Below are 16,792 nucleotides of genomic sequence, written 5' to 3' on the forward strand. Positions count from 1 at the left end.
CATGCCATGGGCAGGGACATCTTCCTCTATCCCAGGTTGCTCCAAGCCCCGTCCAACCTGGCCTTGGACACTCCCAATTCGCCCCGGAATAATGCTCTTTAATTTATTTTCCCCTCTCCTTTCACATGCTCTGAAATACAGCTCATTCCCAGAGCCTGGAACATGCAGAGCAGGAAGAACAATCAAGGACTGCCAACGATTATTTTCAATCAGGCTCTAAAATCCAAGCAGTTGACCCCAATTCCCCCAGCACATTCCCGCTCGCTCCCACCACCGTCCGTCCCGCTCCACTGGAGCTCCAAGAACGAGGCAAGAAGCAAACAAGGGTTTCAAGCATGTAAAAAATAACTGTGATGTTTTATTACAAGAAGAAAAAACCAAGCAGTTTATAAAAAAAAAAGGACAAACGCTACGCCAGGGACTTTGGTGCTGGGATCAGACCGTGCTGGATCTGCTCCAAATCCGGAGAAAAAGGAGTTACATGAACACAGGAGAAGCCACGGGATGCTGTGCCCAGGGACACCAGTGCCTCGGGGCAGGGGCTGTGGTGGGTCAGGCTGTGGGATTCCTGCTGGGAATTCCTGCAGAGGTTTCCCAGCTCTCCACAGCCAAGGTGGTTCAGCTCCCGCTTTAACAAAGCCCAGCCTTTTTCCCTGTGTATCCCAAGGATTCACACCCCGTCCCTGCACCCACAGGATCAGCCTCACACCCAGCCCAGCCCAGCTGTTACACCAGGGGGCCACACAGGTCCTGGGCACATGGACATTCCAAAAAGCCAAAGTTTTTCCATGAGTTTTGGCTGTGAGGGCAGGCAAAGCGGCATCGGGGGAGGGTGTGGTACATCTTCTGTGGTACATTTTGTGTGGCACAGAAAGAGCCGGGTCTCGACACCCTTCAGGCAGCCCCTGGGAAGTGAAGCTCCTTTTAATGCCCTGAGTTTGGGCACCTTTTGTGTGATTCTGTGAGAAATGAATAAATGAGAGACCAAACAACTCCCCCAGAGAAGCTGTGGCTGCCCCTGGATCTCTGGAAGGGTCCAAGGCCAGCTTGGATGGGGCTTGGAGCAACTTGGGATAGTGGGAGGTGTCCCTGCCCGTGGCAGGGGGTTGAATTGGGTGATCTTTAAGGTCCCTTCCAACCCCAACCATCCCATGACCTGTATGATCCTGCTCCCATTCCTCACCTCTGAAGCACCACATGATGGAACACAGAGCAGGACACAACCAAAACCTGTTACTCTGCAGGAAAAGCACATTTTCTTCCCCACCCAGCACAGATCACCTTCCATGTGAGCTCTGCACTCCTTTCCCCGTATTTTACTGTTGTCAAATTCCTGGCTGTGTCCCAGATTCCAGCCCAGGCTCAGCTGAGGTTTGGGAGCTGTTCCACTCCACATCCATGACCTGGACTTACCCAGCAGAGCTGACAGAGGCACCACACTGATCTAACCAGCAAAGCAAAGACCTCCTGAATCCAGAGTTTCTTCCCTTTCCAGAGGGAAGCACCACACGAGGATCCCACCTGGTGAATACTCGGATCTCAGGATGCAGCAATGGGCAGAGCTGGGTGGGATTTACAAGCTTCCAGCCCTTCCACCCAGGCTCACGAGGGGTGTGGGGATCAGAGGGGCTGGAATTCAGCTTCTCTGGAAAGAAACCAGGATCTTAAGGAGTGTTTGGAGTCAGGGTGATGGTCATTCCGATATCCTGGGATAAAGCCTGACAGGTGTGACCTGATGTGAAGGATCTGAACAGCTTCCCCTGCTCAGGGAAGGGCGGCTGCTCCGTGGAGCTGCTCCCTGGGAAGCCAGAGCAGCTCCAAAGCCGTGTCTCCGTGAGCTCCCATCCCGAGGGAAGGTGCAGATACCTCGATGCTTTGAGAGAGCGTTTATTGAGCGTGCAGGGTCCATCCCAACCCCCATCCTGAGGGTGCAATTCCACGGGGGTTCCGCCCCGCTCGCAGGCTGTGTGGGAGCAGGCACGGGGAGAACTGGGAGCACAGCATGCATGTGGGAAGGGGAGGATTCCCCAAAAACGCCAGGAGTGCAGCCATGAATAAATGCAACATGGAACACGACAGGGATCCCAGTGTGACTGAAGGGAGCGTCTCTTTGGTGGAGTTCTGTGCAGCCAAGTTGGATAATAGAGAGAAAATCCCGAGACAAACAACCAACAAATCCCACTATTTCATCCTCAAATTTGCTTTCAGATCTCAAGGCTGGAGGCTGACAGACAGGCACCCCTAACACTATCCCAAAGGGGCTGTGCAGGAGTGCTGGAGGCTGAAATGGGAATGCCCCCCAGGCACAGATCCGTGCTGTGCCGTACCTTCCATCCCCAGGACAGAGATAAGGACGTGTGGAACAGGAACAAAGCCTGGCTGCCAGCCCAGGGTGTCCCACAGGCCACCATGGATCAAGTGCTCTCTGGGGAGTTACACACCAGGGCTGTGCTGATGCTCTTCCCTCTTCCCAGACCATTCCCACAGGTGGAGAACGCGGCAGCTTTGATTGTGAGCACAGAACTGTGAGCCGGGCACTCCCAGGGATCCCGGTGGGAGGAGCGGAGTGCCCGTCCCCTGCTTTGTCACTGTCATTAAACATGGAAGAACCTACCTAAAAAGGGCAATTTCATGGGACTGAAACGCCCCACAGACCTTCCCATACCCCACCACGTCCAGCCAGTGTGTTCCACGCACGTCCTCTGGAACAAACCTGCACTGGGATCCCAGATGGATTTCAGCTGGTACAGACAAACACCCAGCCCCGGGCTGACCCCACAGGGCACCCCAGGGAACAGTCTGAGCAGGTGAAACGTGGGCTCAGTGACCTCCAAACCAGTGGCCCAGGGAGTGCCCCAAATCCATAGGTCCAACACAGAGTCTGCAGGGGGTCAGGCGGAGTCCAGGAGTTCCAGGAGAGCACCGACCGCGCCGAAGTAACCCTGAGGAACAACGGGAACATCCACTGAGAACCGAGACGTGGGCACACACCTGGCACAGCAGCCACAGCCAGGGCATCGTGGGATGGTTTGGGTTGGAAGGGACTTCAAAGATCAGCCAGCTCCAACCCCCTGCCATGGGCAGGGACACATTCCACTAGCCCAGGTTGCTCCAAGCCCCTTCCAGCCTGGCCTTGGGCACTTCCAGGGATCCAGAGGCAGCCACAGCTTCTCTGGCCAACCTGTGCCAGGGCCTCTCCACAGGGCTGCCTCCAGAGCCCCCCGAGGATTTGCATTTTGCCACGAGAGAAAAGAGATTTTGAAAAGGAATTTCACCTCATGTTCCAAGAAAAGTGCTTTCAACTGTCCCTTCGACCAGTAGTCCAGGGCATACGCCAGGAGCCTCATGGAGATGGTGTTGATCCGAAGGAAGTTGCCCACGAACACCACGCGGTTGATGTTCTGCAAGTGATTGGGGGGAAAGAAAGGAGTATTAAAGCTAAATTCCCTCTTCTGCTTGTAGTGATGAAAACCCCATGTGGGGAAGGGGCTGGAGCAGCAGGAGTGGCTGAGGGAGCTGGGGGGGCTCAGCCTGGAGAAAAGGAGGCTCAGGGGGGACCTTCTGGCTCTGCAACTCCCTGACAGGAGGGGGGAGCTGGGGGGAGGTCGGGCTCTGCTCCCAGGGAACAGGGACAGGAGGAGAGGGAACGGCCTCCAGCTGTGCCAGGAGAGGTTTAGGTTGGACATCAGGAGGAATTTCTTCCTAGAAGGGTTGATCAGGCACTGGGAACACCCAGGGCAGTGGTGGAGTCCCCACCCCTGGGGGGATTTAAAATCCCTGTGGATGTGGCACTTGGGGACAGGGGTCGGTGGTGGCCTTGGCAGTGCTGAGGGAATGGTTGGACTGGATGGCCTTAGAGGGCTCTTCCAACCTTAATGACTCTGTGATTCCATGAATTGTCTGCTGAAAGTGTTGTGCAGGGTCTGTGGAACATTAAAAACACCCACAATTCTCTTAGAAAGCAAAGCCAGGTCACTTTAACCAGGCTCTTCTTCACTGCCCAGAAATCCCGGGCTGAACTACAGCCTTCCCACTTCAGGAATTTGAATGGAAAAGTTGATTTTGCTATGAAATCCTTATACTGACTGGGAACAATGACCATCAGGTGCCATCTCCCCTCCCTCCCCTGAACTCCAGCCTTTGACTCATCATTAAATAGCTGAGTGACTCTCTACTGTTAAACTGAAGGAAAAACACTATTTAGAAGCCCATAAACAACACAGTTCTGGAAAAAAAAAAAAGGAAAAGACCAACCAATATATTTAGATTCGAGTCAGACTTCCAGCCTAACTTTTCCATCCCAAAATAGTTCTCTTGAGCCAAGTGATGAGCTTTGAAGTTGCTTGTTCCCCAACAAGAAAATAAAGTCAGCTCAAGGCCATTCAGGACACGCCTTGCCTCGTTTTGTCAGCAAATGAAGGTAAAGAGAGAGCGAGGAGTCGGGAGGATGCTGGATCCCCTAGCTCATCCCGTGGGAGCAGGCTCAGGATGCAGTGCAGGGGATGCCTCTGTTCTTTCATAGCCCTGTACAATGCTGCTTGACATGAATGCAACAAGGCAGCACTGTAAAGAAGCTGAAAGCCCAGAGATGCAGGAGCGGCCGTGGGGTTGGTGGGGCTCGGCCAGGAAATCCAGAGCAACTCGTAAAAACAACACAGGAGAGGCATCCAGCCTCCACATCCTCCATCCATCCTTTCCTCCTCTCCCAGGGCTGTTCCTCAAAGGGAGGCACATTCCTCAAACAGGCAGCAGCACAGAGGTGATGTCCTAGTCAGGGAGCAAGGGAAGAGATGCCCCAAAATACCTCATTGAGCGCACACATCCGCGCTATGGAGCCGATGTTGTTGGTGATGGTGATTAAGGTGGCCCTGGCCAGGTCCTCCTTGCTGACAGATTCCCTCTTCTCCTTGCTCATCATGTTTCCAAAGCTGTAAAGACAGTTTTTAGGGTTAAAGGTCCCATCAGAACTCCAGGAGATAACGGGGAACTGCTAATTTAACCAAAGCAATTCATCCTGAAGGATTGATTCCCAACTCTAAAAAGCGTTGCTATCGGTAACTCAGATCTCTCCCGAATGGCTGAGACACCTAAATCCAGATTTTCACGCTTGCAGGACACCCCCAGTGAAAACAAAACGCAGGGGAGGTCGTTACCTGGATGCCACAGCCCAGCCTGGCAGCCCGAACCGCTCGTAGTCTCCCCCGTAGATGTCCCGCACCAGTTTGTCCACTTTGGTGCTGTCCCCTTGGGATGCCATTTCCAGGGCCTCCTCGAAGGTGGAGCACCCCGTGAGGAGGCAGCACAGACCAAAAAAGGTTCCCCCTCCAAGGCTGCAAGTAAAAGCAGAATTAAAATCTTCCCTTACATTTATTATTATTATTATTGTTATTGTTATTATTATTATTGTTATCATCTTTCTGGGAATTCAGAAAAGCTTAAAGCCACAGAACTCCTTGCCCTTGCCTGGACACAAGAGCCACATCTCCAAGAAGGGCAAGAACTGGGGAATTACTGATAAATCATCATCTCTTCCACCAAAATCAGGCAACTTTAGGATGTCAGGATGGAAATCTTGACTGCTTGGATCAAGGCTGAGTTCTTAATATGATCACTGTATTTGGGATAATCCCAAACTAGGTGATCTGATCAAACAGATCAGTAAAACCCTTAAATTCCTGCAGCAGGGCAACTGAAAAAGGAGCTTTGACAGAGACTGCCTGCAGTAAAGACACCAAAGCATGAAATCCAGATACCCTCCTCCAGGAGGGATCTTTGCTGGCAGGGAGAAGGGACTGCAGTAAAAGCAGGAGCTTGGTCATTCCACACACCACCTTTATTGCAGTTTGTCCCTGAAAACATGATTTACAAGGCAGGAATGTGTTCCAGACTCCAAAACAAAACTCCCTTTCCCCCCAAGCGCTCACCTGGTGCCCGTGACCCGTTTATAGTTTTCTTTGGAGTAGACAGCCAGAATGCTGACCCCTGAGCCAATGTTCACCAGGAGGAGAGGGTATGGGTTCTCCAGGTTGAATGGGAGCTTCTGGCACCTCTCGGCATCCGTTGGGTTCTCAAAATAGTAACACTCCGAGTGTCCATTGAACCCCACGGAGTCGATGTACAACACTCCTTTAATAAGGCAGTCGAGTTCATCGAGCTTACAAAGCTCAAGGTCACCCATCTGGTGGGAAGGAAAAAGAGGAATAGTGAAGGAGCAGGCAGGGATGTGAAGGGTTTATGGTCAGGGCTGGAAAAATGCACTCACTGCCACCTCAGTCCAAGCTACCTCCATGCTCCCTGCAGAGCCTGGGGAAGAAGAGGTCACAGGGACTCCCAACTATCCCAACCTTCTGGTGTGCAGGTGTGAAACAGGGGAAAACAAACACCTGGATCCCCAGGTGGACACAGAGAGAATCCCACAAACTGCCACAAGCCTGATTTAGGCCCTGCCACTGAGGCACTGTCATGAAAAGCCAGGAGAAGTAAGGAGGGGTTTCTTCATTTGACCAACAAAACCCATCCAAACAAACATTAAAAAAAAAAAAAAAAAGGTGAAGGAGTTACAAAATTATTTCCCCCTCATGCCACTGCCTCAGCTGCACAAAACTGGATATTAGGAAAAATTTGTCCACTCAGAGGGTTGTGCTGCCCAGGGCAGGGGTGGAGTCCCCATCCCTGGAGGGATTTCAAAGCCATGTGGCACTTGGGGACGTGGGGTAGTGGTGGCCTTGGCAGTGCTGGGTTAAGGGTTGGACTCAAGGGTCTTAAAGACCTTTTCCAACCTCAATGATTCCATGGAAAGCCCATTTATTTGCATTTTTCCAAGCCCTGATGAAACAAGTATTTAATCACAGACGTTCTTCACCTGTGAATGAGGATCCAACCCAGAACAAAGAGACATGATGAAGTCAAACCCCAACTGTGAACTTCCTGACAGTTAAATTCAGCCTCAAAACCCGACTGAACTTCAACCATCTCACTCCCACAGGTGTTAGAAATGAAAACCAGGCGGGCAAAGGAAGAAAAGAAAGCAGGTGAAAGACAGCAATGAGAAAAAAAAAACAAAACAACCAAACCCACGAGACTGAGACCAGCAGCAGCAGAGATTAAAAACAGAGAGGAAGATTTGTTAAGAAAGAACATTAATGAGCAGTCAATTCAGAGTGACAGGTCGTTACATGCACATCAGGGGGGAAGATCCTTCCGAAATTAAGATTTAGAGGAGTTTCAAGAGTCTGCAGAGGGGGACTCTAAGCCCTCAAAGGGACGTCACTACCAGATCCTAACGGGTATAGAAGCCAAAAATGCCTACTGTGCGAAAGTCCTGCTCAAATTTGTACGCTCCACCTCCCGTGGCACATAAGGTAGTATGGAGGCTCGAGAAGTGCTTTTCGCTTCCCATTTGGATAAAAGCAGGCATGTCATGGGTAGGAAAGCGTATAAAGTGCAGATTGCCTTTGCGTCCACACAGGGTAAGGTCCCTGAGCTCAAGGTGCACATCCCGAATGCCTGTGGAGCCATAGGCCACGTTGGATGTCAGGTATTTGCGGATGCTTTTGAGGTTTTCCACTTCCTCCTCTTCCTCTTCCGCCGTGATGTCCTTGGGTTCAAAGTAGACGAGTTTCACCAGGGTCCCCCCGATGTCCAGGCCGAACCAGGGAAAGACTGGAGAGAGGGGAGACAAGGGGAAAATGAAACAGGGTGTGAGAGTGCCATGGCATGAGCACCCTTTCCAGTGGAAAGGCTGGAATTAGGTGATCCTTAAGGTCCCTTGCGAACCAAACCGTTCCATGATGCTCTGAAAATAGTCATGAACTGAATTAATTCATGGAATTCTCTAGGGACCCGTGTGATCTATCCATTTTCAGGTGGAAAGCAAAGACAGGAACGTTGGCAGCCTGAAATGTCTTTGACAGACAGAGGCTCCTCCAGTGTTGAGCACAGCTCCTGTTTGGAGATCCCTGCTGTTCAGGAGCTCTGAACATTTGCTGTACAACACTCAAAACACTGACACTCTCCCCACCAAGATCTGGCAGTATCCATACCTCTCACCACCAGATCCTGCTGCAGGTTTAATCCCCAGCTCTTCCTCTTCCCAAGTTCTGAACCAGAGCCAGAGCCATGGATAACACCACTGCTTTTACATCAAAGGGATGTACAAACGTTCCCTAATTACAACACGGGGCTGAGGTAGACAAGTAATCTAAGATGCCCCAGGGAGACAAAAACAAATGTCTAATTGGATTATTTTATTAGTCAAATTCCCCCATGGTACAAAATATGCATCGGTGTCAGGCCCAGCAACATTTGCAGCTGTGTTGGATAATGAGCTTCTTGGAAAAGATCAAGAGAAACCCCTGATCTGATGGAATCTGCGATTAGAGCTGGGAACTGGAACAGATTAATATCACTATTAATGAGCTGAAGGAGAGGCTGGAGCTAACGAGATGCACGGGCTCCACAGCAGAGGGAGAAATGCAGCCACATGTTCAGGCTCATGGCAGCAGGATTAAACCCTTGCAGTGTGTTCCAGAAGGAAAAAGCAGGAATGTTTAGGAAAAAACCCTGAATCACAGAATCACAAAGTTTGGAAAAGCCCTCTGAGATCATCCAACCGTTCCCCCAGCGCTGCCAAGGCCACCACTGACCCCTGTCCCCAAGTGCCACATCCACAGGGATTTTAAATCCCTCCAGGGATGGGGACTCCACCACTGCCCTGGGCAGCTGTGCCAGGGATGGACAACCCTTCCCATGAAGGAATTTTCCCCAATATCCAGTCTAAACCTGCCCTGGCACAGCTGGAGGCCGTTCCCTCTCCTCCTCTCCCTGTTCCCTGGGAGTAGAGCCCGACACCCCCGGCTCCCCCCTCCTGTCAGGGAGTTGCAGATCCAGAAGGTCCCCCCTGAGCCTCCTTTTCTCCAGGCTGAGCCCCCCCAGCTCCCTCAGCCCCTCCTGCTGCTCCAGCCCCTTCCCAGCTCCCTTCCCTTCCCTGCACACGCTCCAGCATTACCAGCATTCCTGCTGAAAGAAGGATCTGGCGTTTTTACAGGTCAGAGACAGGGGTGATAACACACCACTGTTATTTGTGCACAGTGTGTTTGCTTATCTGCAGACAGATAAGGGTGGAACACAAAGAAGCCCTCATTCCTCCCATCCCTTGTAGTGGGAATCCCTCAGGGTCAGGCTCTTTGTGGAATGATCTCTGCACAGCCACCAGCCCAGCAAACTTCAGGGCGACCTCTTCTCTCCTCAGCAGATCTACCTGGTGGCAGTGCAGCCCCTTCCAGAGCTTTCCAGCTCCCAGGAGCTGCTGGAGCCGGCAGCTCCCCACGGTATTTTTAACCCACGGAGTTATTTTTACATATTTCCGTAGAGGCCACCCCCAACCGTCACCAAAGGAAATCTTGAAAGGAGATGCAGAGCTCTATTTTTGGAGACGCGTCCAAATCCCAATCACTCCCCATTACTGAGGCATTTACTTCAAACGAGGGCATAAAAATAACTTTTCATGAATGAAAGGGAAAGGAATCTGAATGGCAGCCCAACAGAGGGAGAGAGCAAGAGCAATCCAAGGACTTTTACACATGTAGACAGTGATAGGACAAGGGGTAGTGACTTTAAGCTGAAAGAGAGGAGGTTTAGATGGGATATTGGGAAGGAATTCTTCCCTGTGAGGGTGGGGAGGCCCTGGCACAGGTTGCCCAGAGAAGCTGTGGCTGCCCCTGGATCCCTGGAAGTGTCCAAGGCGAGGTTGGATGGGGCTTGGAGCAACCTGGGCTAGTGGGAAGTGTCCCTGCCCATGGCAGGGGTTGGAATGAGATGTTCTCTAAAATCCCTTCCAACCCAAACCATTCCATGATTCTACGATTTCTGGAATATATTTGTTCCTGTCAGGACATGCAGTTTGATTTCTGCACTATGAAGTCTACATTAGATATTTTTTCCTCAAAGCATCCCCACTGTTGTATTCGGGCAACAACCTTCCCCCAAACTCACAAGGGTAAAACCAGGGAGAGAGCGGAGGACGGAACTTGGAGATGGCATCACTGGGGTGCAGCAGGAAAGACAAACATCCAAAAAACCAGGGCACGTGCCTGGAAATGCCCCAGGGGCTGCTCCATCACAGGCTCACACGCTCCCGCTTCCCAGCACCCAGCTGGCGGCACGTGATGGGTTCAGTAAAACCGGCCCCAAAAAGGATCCAACCCCCCGAGCTGGGATGGAACCTCGGACCGGAGCTGGCTCACACATCCCTGCGGGATCAGCTGGAAAGGCTCCACACGGAGCAGCTGGTGTTCTCCATCTGCCAGCGGATCGGCCGTACCTTCCCTAAGTCACCAGGGATAAATTCTGAAAGACAGCCTATTAAGGCAATTAACTTACACCAAATGATTGTTAATTATGGATCTCTCATTATATACATCCCAGCCACAGGTCAAGAATCCAAGGAAGCAGAGTCTGAGCTCAGAATTAAGTACTTCTTTCCCGTCCTGCAAAGGATTCCCTGTGCAGTAACACCTGTCAGAGAACTCAAATAATCCAGGACAGGGACAAAACTTCCCTATAAGCCTGTTTTTGTAGGAAAGGGGAGTGGCACACAAACAAGAAGAGGAAATTATTTCAACGACACAGAGAACTATGTCATTTTTTTTTCCCCTGACTCTTACAGGAAGCCAGACAACAGGAACATGGAGGGCAGCGACAGCTCTTCCACGTCTGAGAGCTAGAAAAATCCAAGGGAGGAAGGAGGAAGCTCTCCTGGATGAACGCCACCGCCATCTGCTACTGAGATTTCTCTTAAAACACCGATTTTTTTTTTTTGATTTTTTTTTTTTCCCCCAGCAGCTGAAAGCCATCCAGTGATCTCTCCCTTTTAATCCTCCGAAGCAATTTTTCCGAGAGAGCCGCTGCGGATCTTGAGGAGCGGCGGCATCCAGGAGCCCCTGGGCGTCCCCGGGGCTGATTGTGCTCAGTCAGAAGGCTCTGCTGGAATAACCAGGCAGAAGCTTTCGTGGCCAAGGCAGGAAATGCAAATGCTGCCTCTCCCTCACCTCCTCCCTCCTGCTCCTCGGAGCCCTCCGTGCTGGGGAAGGGCCTTGCAGGTCTCCTTTCCAAGCCGGGATGGGAAGGATGGCAGACTTGCAGGCTGGCATGGGAAGAGAATCGTTGTCCAGCACCTCCTGGGAAGTGTTTAACTGTTCACTGGGTGTTTGGGCATTTCCAAGAAAGGCAGGAAATCCTCTGCTCTCAGCTCAAAACTTTCCACGGTCTTTCCCCTTAAAGAAACTCCCTGTTGCTCTGTTACAGGATGAGAGCCATGAATTCCACTCTCAGCATTGCCCAGAGAAGCTTGGATGTCCCATCCCTTGAAGTGCTCAAGGCCAGGCTGGACAGGGCTTGGAGCAACCTCTTCTTTGTGTAAGACAAAAATGAATCCAAGGTACTCAGTGGGAAAACATCAGGGGGACGAGGAATGTGACTAAAGGGACGGGCAGAGACTGTGGCACCGCTCAGCACATGGAACCACGGGATGGTCTGGGTTGGAAGGGACCTTCTAGATCATCTCACTCCACCCTCCTGCCACGGGCAAGGACACCTTCCACTCAGACCGACAACAACAAGCCTTATTTTCATTTCCTTCCCGAAGGAATTACATCCCAACAGCAGTTATCAACTGTCTTAAAGAGGTGGGGTTTTTTTTTCCAAGAAAAAAAATTCCTTATCCTTTGGCCTGACAAAGCATCGCTTTCCCTGAGCACAGACAATTTTAAAAGCATCTCTCTCTATATATATATTTTCATATGCACAGCTCTTTGTGTTAAAAACAGACCTTCTCCTCAGGGGCAGATCTATGGATACACATCAACAAACAACAGACCAGCAAAGCTGAGGGCTCACAGCTCAGACTAAACAACCACGGAAAAGCTGAAGGGGACTTCGTGTGCCTGCAGCAAGAGCTGCCACCCTCCCCTCAAATCCCCTCTGCAGTCTGCAAGATCTCGGGGGCAAGAGAAAGAAAACGCCTTTATCTGACATGCAAATTACTTCATAAAATTGGACACTGTATAAATTAAAAAAACCAAACAACTAAACAGACTCATTCTGGAAGCTGCAGAACTGTCAAGATGAAAGAGGTGATATAATTAAAGATCTCCAGGGTGGATTTTCTTCACAAAACAAGCAGCTCGAGTTGTACCTCAGAGTCATCCTTTAACTTCTGAGCCAATTATATCAGGAGCTAAAAAGATTAGCCCATGGAACTGATGATTTAGTTGAGTGTGTGACAGCACCTCTAGGCTTACTCTAAAATATTCAATATTATATTTTAATAGTTTTAAACCAGGCTGGAAATCCTACAGCTGGGAAAAAAAATACAATTCATTAGCGTTTAATACAAAGTGACACTAAGTCTACACCTCCTCCTACCCTTAAAAATAGGCTCTGATAGGAATTCATATTTCTTACGCCATTCCAGAAGGAGAAAAAAGGTATTTAAAAAATCAAAGCTTGAATTTTGTATGACAAAAAGAGGTGTCAGAACAGCATTTTATTTGTACCTCTGCTTGGATACTGTTTATATTGAGAATTTAAAGCCATGTGTCCATTTTGTCTTTGCATGATTCTGACAGGGAGTACTAAAACTTATTAAGTAAAAGGGATCAGCTAAAAGGAAAGAATATTTTTTCTTGGAGAAATAATGTCTGCCTGCACTAATAACCCTGTCAGGGTTATCACTCCAAAGCTTCAACAAATCTCCACATCGTTTTCAGGGACACTTCTCACTCCCTTCTGAGAGCAACAGTGTCCTTGACTTCTCCCTCTTCCAGCTCTGGCACAAGGAAAATCCTGCAGGAAAGCTCTTCAGTTCCAAGAAACATTTCACAGAACCATGGAAGCCTTTAGGGTTGGAAAAGACCTCCAAGATCATCGAGGCCAGCCTTCAGCCCAGCACTGGCATCTCCACCACTAAACCGTGTCGCCAAATGCCACATCCAAATGACTGGGAATTCAAATTCCCAGGGGATTTAAAAGCCCGAGGGGCATGAAGGCACACAGCTGGGACATGGGCTGCACTTCTTGTTTCAGGTCTATCCCAAATCCAGTCCCTCTTGGCCTCAGACCTTCCCTGATCTCCGCAGCCCCCGGCTGCACATCCTGGCACAGAGGGATGGCGTGGAAGGAGGATCACGAGCCCGCTGAAATCCTTTCATTCCTGGCGAAGTGGGGGGCTCATCTGCCGGGGCATCTGCCAGCACAGCCAGGCAAGACAAGCCTCAAGGTCACCGAGCCCGTTTGCCACATGCCAGCAGCAGACAAGTGCGAGCTTAAGTAGGACATTTTTGATCCCGTGCCCATTAAGCGCTTCGCCTTCGTTTCGGCTCAAGTCTTCCTTGAGGTGGGATCAAGCATTTTAACTCCAAAATGTGATTTGCCCTGACAACAGGCATTGTCCCTGCTAAGGGACGCACATTTCTCTTCCAATTATCCCCAAGGATCATTTAGGGAAGATGGGCTACATTGTAATCCCGAATCACGCCACGCTGACCTTCCAGACGGGATCCAAATCCTCTCTTGGAAGCTGCCAGAACACCTGTTTTCCTTAAAGCATCCCACGCCACTCTCTGCATTTACCTCCAGCACAACAAACCAGAACCTCAGTGGTCAGCTTTAATCCATATTTTCCAGAGGAGACACAGAAACTGCCCCGGGCAAGGCAGAGGAGAATCATCACCTAACACAGAGCTCCGAGTCCTCCCTCATTTTTGTAGCAGACATCTCCTTCATGTCCCTGCAGCCTGTTAACCGGCAGGTCTCTAATTAACAGCCCCACAGATCCTTATTCCTATTTTTCACAGTAAGATAGGGAAAAAGACAAGCTTCCTGTTTCACCAGTACCACAAAAAGAGCAAGAAGACCATTAAAACTTCACACGGATACGGTAACAACAACGCCTTGGCGTTGCCAGCCAGGAGACGAGATGCAGGAGAATCCTGATCCCTGTTTTCAGCCTGGATTCATCGCTCACATCCTCTTAACTGCTGTGCAGGCACTGAGGAATTACACTGACGCTGTTTCATTTTCAGGGAATTGGCAATTCCCTTCCAGGAGGAGGGAAGGACTCCGGCGAAAGTCAAGGAATAATGGCTGGGTTCCTCCTCAAACATGGCTGAAGGCAGTGACAGCCACGGCACCTGCACGGCAGCTCCTGCTGCTCCCAAAATGAAGGCTGCCATCCATTTTGCAGTTTCCAACAGGACATTTCAAAACCTGGGTTTAGGGGTGGATTTTTCCTCCTCACGAAACCCGGTCGGGCTGTGCCCAACCCCTGCCAAACCAGTGGGGCTCTTCCCTCCCAAAACTGACACCATTCCCTATGCTCTCCATTCGCTTTCCCAGTTACCAGTCGAGCCTCACACCCTCACACCCCACCCCTCTGTCTGTCCTTCTGTGCCCTTCTCCTCACCCTCTGTGTCACCAGTCACCTTCCCTCCCATCCAACTCGGGCATCTCAGCACCTGCCACAGCCCCATCCCATGTCCTGCCCCACCATCCCAGGCACTGCCTCATCCTGAACCTCCCAGAGTGCCTGGAGCTCAGCTTGTCCCACCCTCAAACCTGCTGAGCCCGTGTCACTGTCCCATTGCGTCCCCACCGTGCTGTCCCCACACTGGCCATGTTGTGCCCATGTCACCGCCCCACTGAGTCCCCAAACTGGCCATGCCAGATAAGCCATCATCCCACCGCGTTCCTACGGTGCTGTCCCCGGACTGGCCATGCCGTGCCCATGCCACCACCTCACTGTGCTGTCCCCAGGGTGGTCATATCCCCATGCCACCACCCCACTGTGCTGTCCCCAGGGTGGTCATATCCCCATGCCACCACCGCAAACTGGCCATGCTGGACAAGCCGCCACCACCCCCCCGTGTCCCCACTGCGCTGTCCCCGCACCGCTCACGCCATGTCCCCGCCACCAGCCCCCCGTGCTGTCCCAGTGTCCCCATCCCTCCCTTTGCCGCCCCCGCCTCCGCCCCGCCCCTCGCTCATTATCATAACCCCGCCCACCAACCACAAGCCCCGCCCCTCGCCCCCTCCCGCTTCTCCCCTTCCCCATTCCGCCCTCACTCACGCGGGCGGTTCTTGCGGACCGAGTCCCGCCGCTGCCGGCTCACGGACCCGCCGCGCTCGCGGGGCTGCGGCCCCGCCGCGCCAGCCGCGCCGCCGCTGTTCCGCCGCCGGAGCTGAGGCGGCCCCGCGTCCGCGCCGCCGCCCCGCCGCCGCGGCTTCTTCTCCTCCTCCGCGCCATCGCCGCAGCTGCGCGGCGGCTCCATGGGCAGCGCGGCCCGGCCCCATGGGCCGCCCGGCCCCGCTCCCGCTCCGGCTCCGGCCCCCCGCTCCCGCTCCGCCGCCGCAGCCACCGCCCCCGGCGCGCCTGCGCCGCGCGGCCCCGCGGGGCGGGACACCCCGTGAGGCGCCCGCCAATCCGCGCCCCCCGCCGCGCGGAGCGACAGGCGGCTCCACCAATAGGCAGGCGGGGATGGGGCGGCTGCGGAGCGCCCCGCGCTCGGCCGCGTACAGTGACACGCGCGGCTCTCCAATGGGAAGCGTGCGCCAGCGGGGGCGGGTCGATATGCGGCAGCGCTGGCCTATGGGCTCATTTTGCTGTGAGATTGACACGGCAGTTGTCCAATGAGTGAGGGCGCTTCCTGTTGGAGGCGGGAGAAGGCGCGGTGATTGACAGGCCGGGTAACCGTGGCAACGCGGGGGGGCCGAGGGTAGATCCGCAGTAGGCCCGGCCGGGCTCGGCCGCGCGCGGGGGGTGATTTGAATATGATTTGCATATGAAATGATGCAAATACAGATGGGGGCATCTGACACCCACCATGGCCCGAACCCCACGGGCAGTTAGGGACCTTAAAGACAATCTCATTCCACCCCCCTGCCATGGGCAGGGACACCTCCCACTAGCCCAGGTTGCTCCAACCTGGCCTTGGACACTTCCAGGGATCCAGGGGCAGCCACAGCTTCTCTGGGCAACCCGTGCCAAGGGCTCCCCACCCTCACGGGGAAGAGTTTCTCCCTGTTATCTCAGCATCCACAATGCCTCTTTATATCCCAACATAATTCCAGTACTGGTGCATCCCGCTCTTCAGACCCTGACCCCACATTTATCAACCACAGCAGGAAACACCCGGGCAGCAGAAAAACTGAGGTGACCACGAAGAGGGGGGTAAGCAAGGACCGACAAGGATGGAAATCCAAGAGGAAAAGAGTCTCCCGGCTGTAACAGGACAGGGGTTCCCAGGTGGAATGTTAATCGCGTTCTGGCACACCGGGAGCGTGGCCAGGCCTGGCACTGCAGCCCAGCGACCTCGTAGTGCTCCTCACTCGCCCTGGGGTAATCCCAGCTCACCGCAATCCTCGGGCATTAACTCGATACCAGAGAGATCAGCCACCGACATCCCACAAAGGTGGGGTGATTTCCCTGAGAATTCTCTGAATTCTGGTCACCTGGGTGGAAATGGGACAAAGGGATCGGTCAGACGCAGTTGGTGTGTTTTGATACCCTTTTGGGTGAGTGGAGGAAGGGGATAAATGGGGCTGGCACTGACAGGACACAAAGGAGAGCTCTCTAAACACAAATAACCTCCTTCAGAACAGTGTTGACTTCATTTGGGTGGAAAAGGGACTCACTGAGCTCCACTGCCCACAGCTCTGAGTACTTTGAACATTGTTTCACATACCTGGGCCGTAAGAGCTGGAGTTCGGAAAGCAGGAAAGCTGGGAAAGCGAGGAG

At 52.5% G+C, this 16,792-nt stretch overlaps 1 protein-coding gene across 2 annotated transcripts; it reads right to left on the bottom strand.

Moving 5' to 3' along the window:
• Nucleotides 1–1,871: 1,871 nt before the first annotated feature.
• Nucleotides 1,872–15,366, bottom strand: PANK2 (pantothenate kinase 2). Of its 2 annotated transcripts, XM_050321063.1 has the most exons (7): nt 15,125–15,366; nt 7,310–7,662; nt 5,925–6,178; nt 5,154–5,330; nt 4,805–4,928; nt 3,276–3,401; nt 1,872–2,942 (listed from the first exon to the last, which is right to left on the bottom strand). In XM_050321063.1, exons 1-7 carry the CDS (start codon nt 15,324–15,326, stop codon nt 2,892–2,894), a joined length of 1,287 nt encoding a protein of 428 aa, XP_050177020.1. In that variant the 5' UTR covers nt 15,327–15,366; the 3' UTR covers nt 1,872–2,891. The 2 variants fall into 2 exon arrangements, with proteins under 2 accessions (XP_050177020.1, XP_050177021.1); XM_050321064.1 differs by lacking the exon at nt 15,125–15,366 and having other exon boundaries at nt 7,453–7,601.
• Between the last annotated feature and the right edge of the window lie 1,426 nt (nt 15,367–16,792).

Source organism: Myiozetetes cayanensis, unplaced genomic scaffold (assembly GCF_022539395.1).
Source record: "Myiozetetes cayanensis isolate MyiCay16 unplaced genomic scaffold, myiCay2020 scf26, whole genome shotgun sequence".
Classification (NCBI taxonomy): Eukaryota; Metazoa; Chordata; class Aves; order Passeriformes; family Tyrannidae; genus Myiozetetes; species Myiozetetes cayanensis.

What these genes read in the sequence shown, in the direction of transcription:
- PANK2 (XM_050321063.1), bottom strand. Translation starts at nt 15,326, where the DNA reads ATGGAGCCGCCGCGCAGCTGCGGCGATGGCGCGGAGGAGGAGAAGAAG. An exon ending in GGTCCGCAAGAACCGCCCGC is followed by an intron (nt 7,663 to 15,124) that starts GTGAGTGAGGGC and finishes CCCTCTCTCCAG; the next exon opens with TCTTTCCCTGGTTCGGCCTG. An exon ending in GGATGTGTGCGCTCAATGAG is followed by an intron (nt 3,402 to 4,804) that starts GTATTTTGGGGC and finishes AATCACTTGCAG; the next exon opens with AACATCAACCGCGTGGTGTT.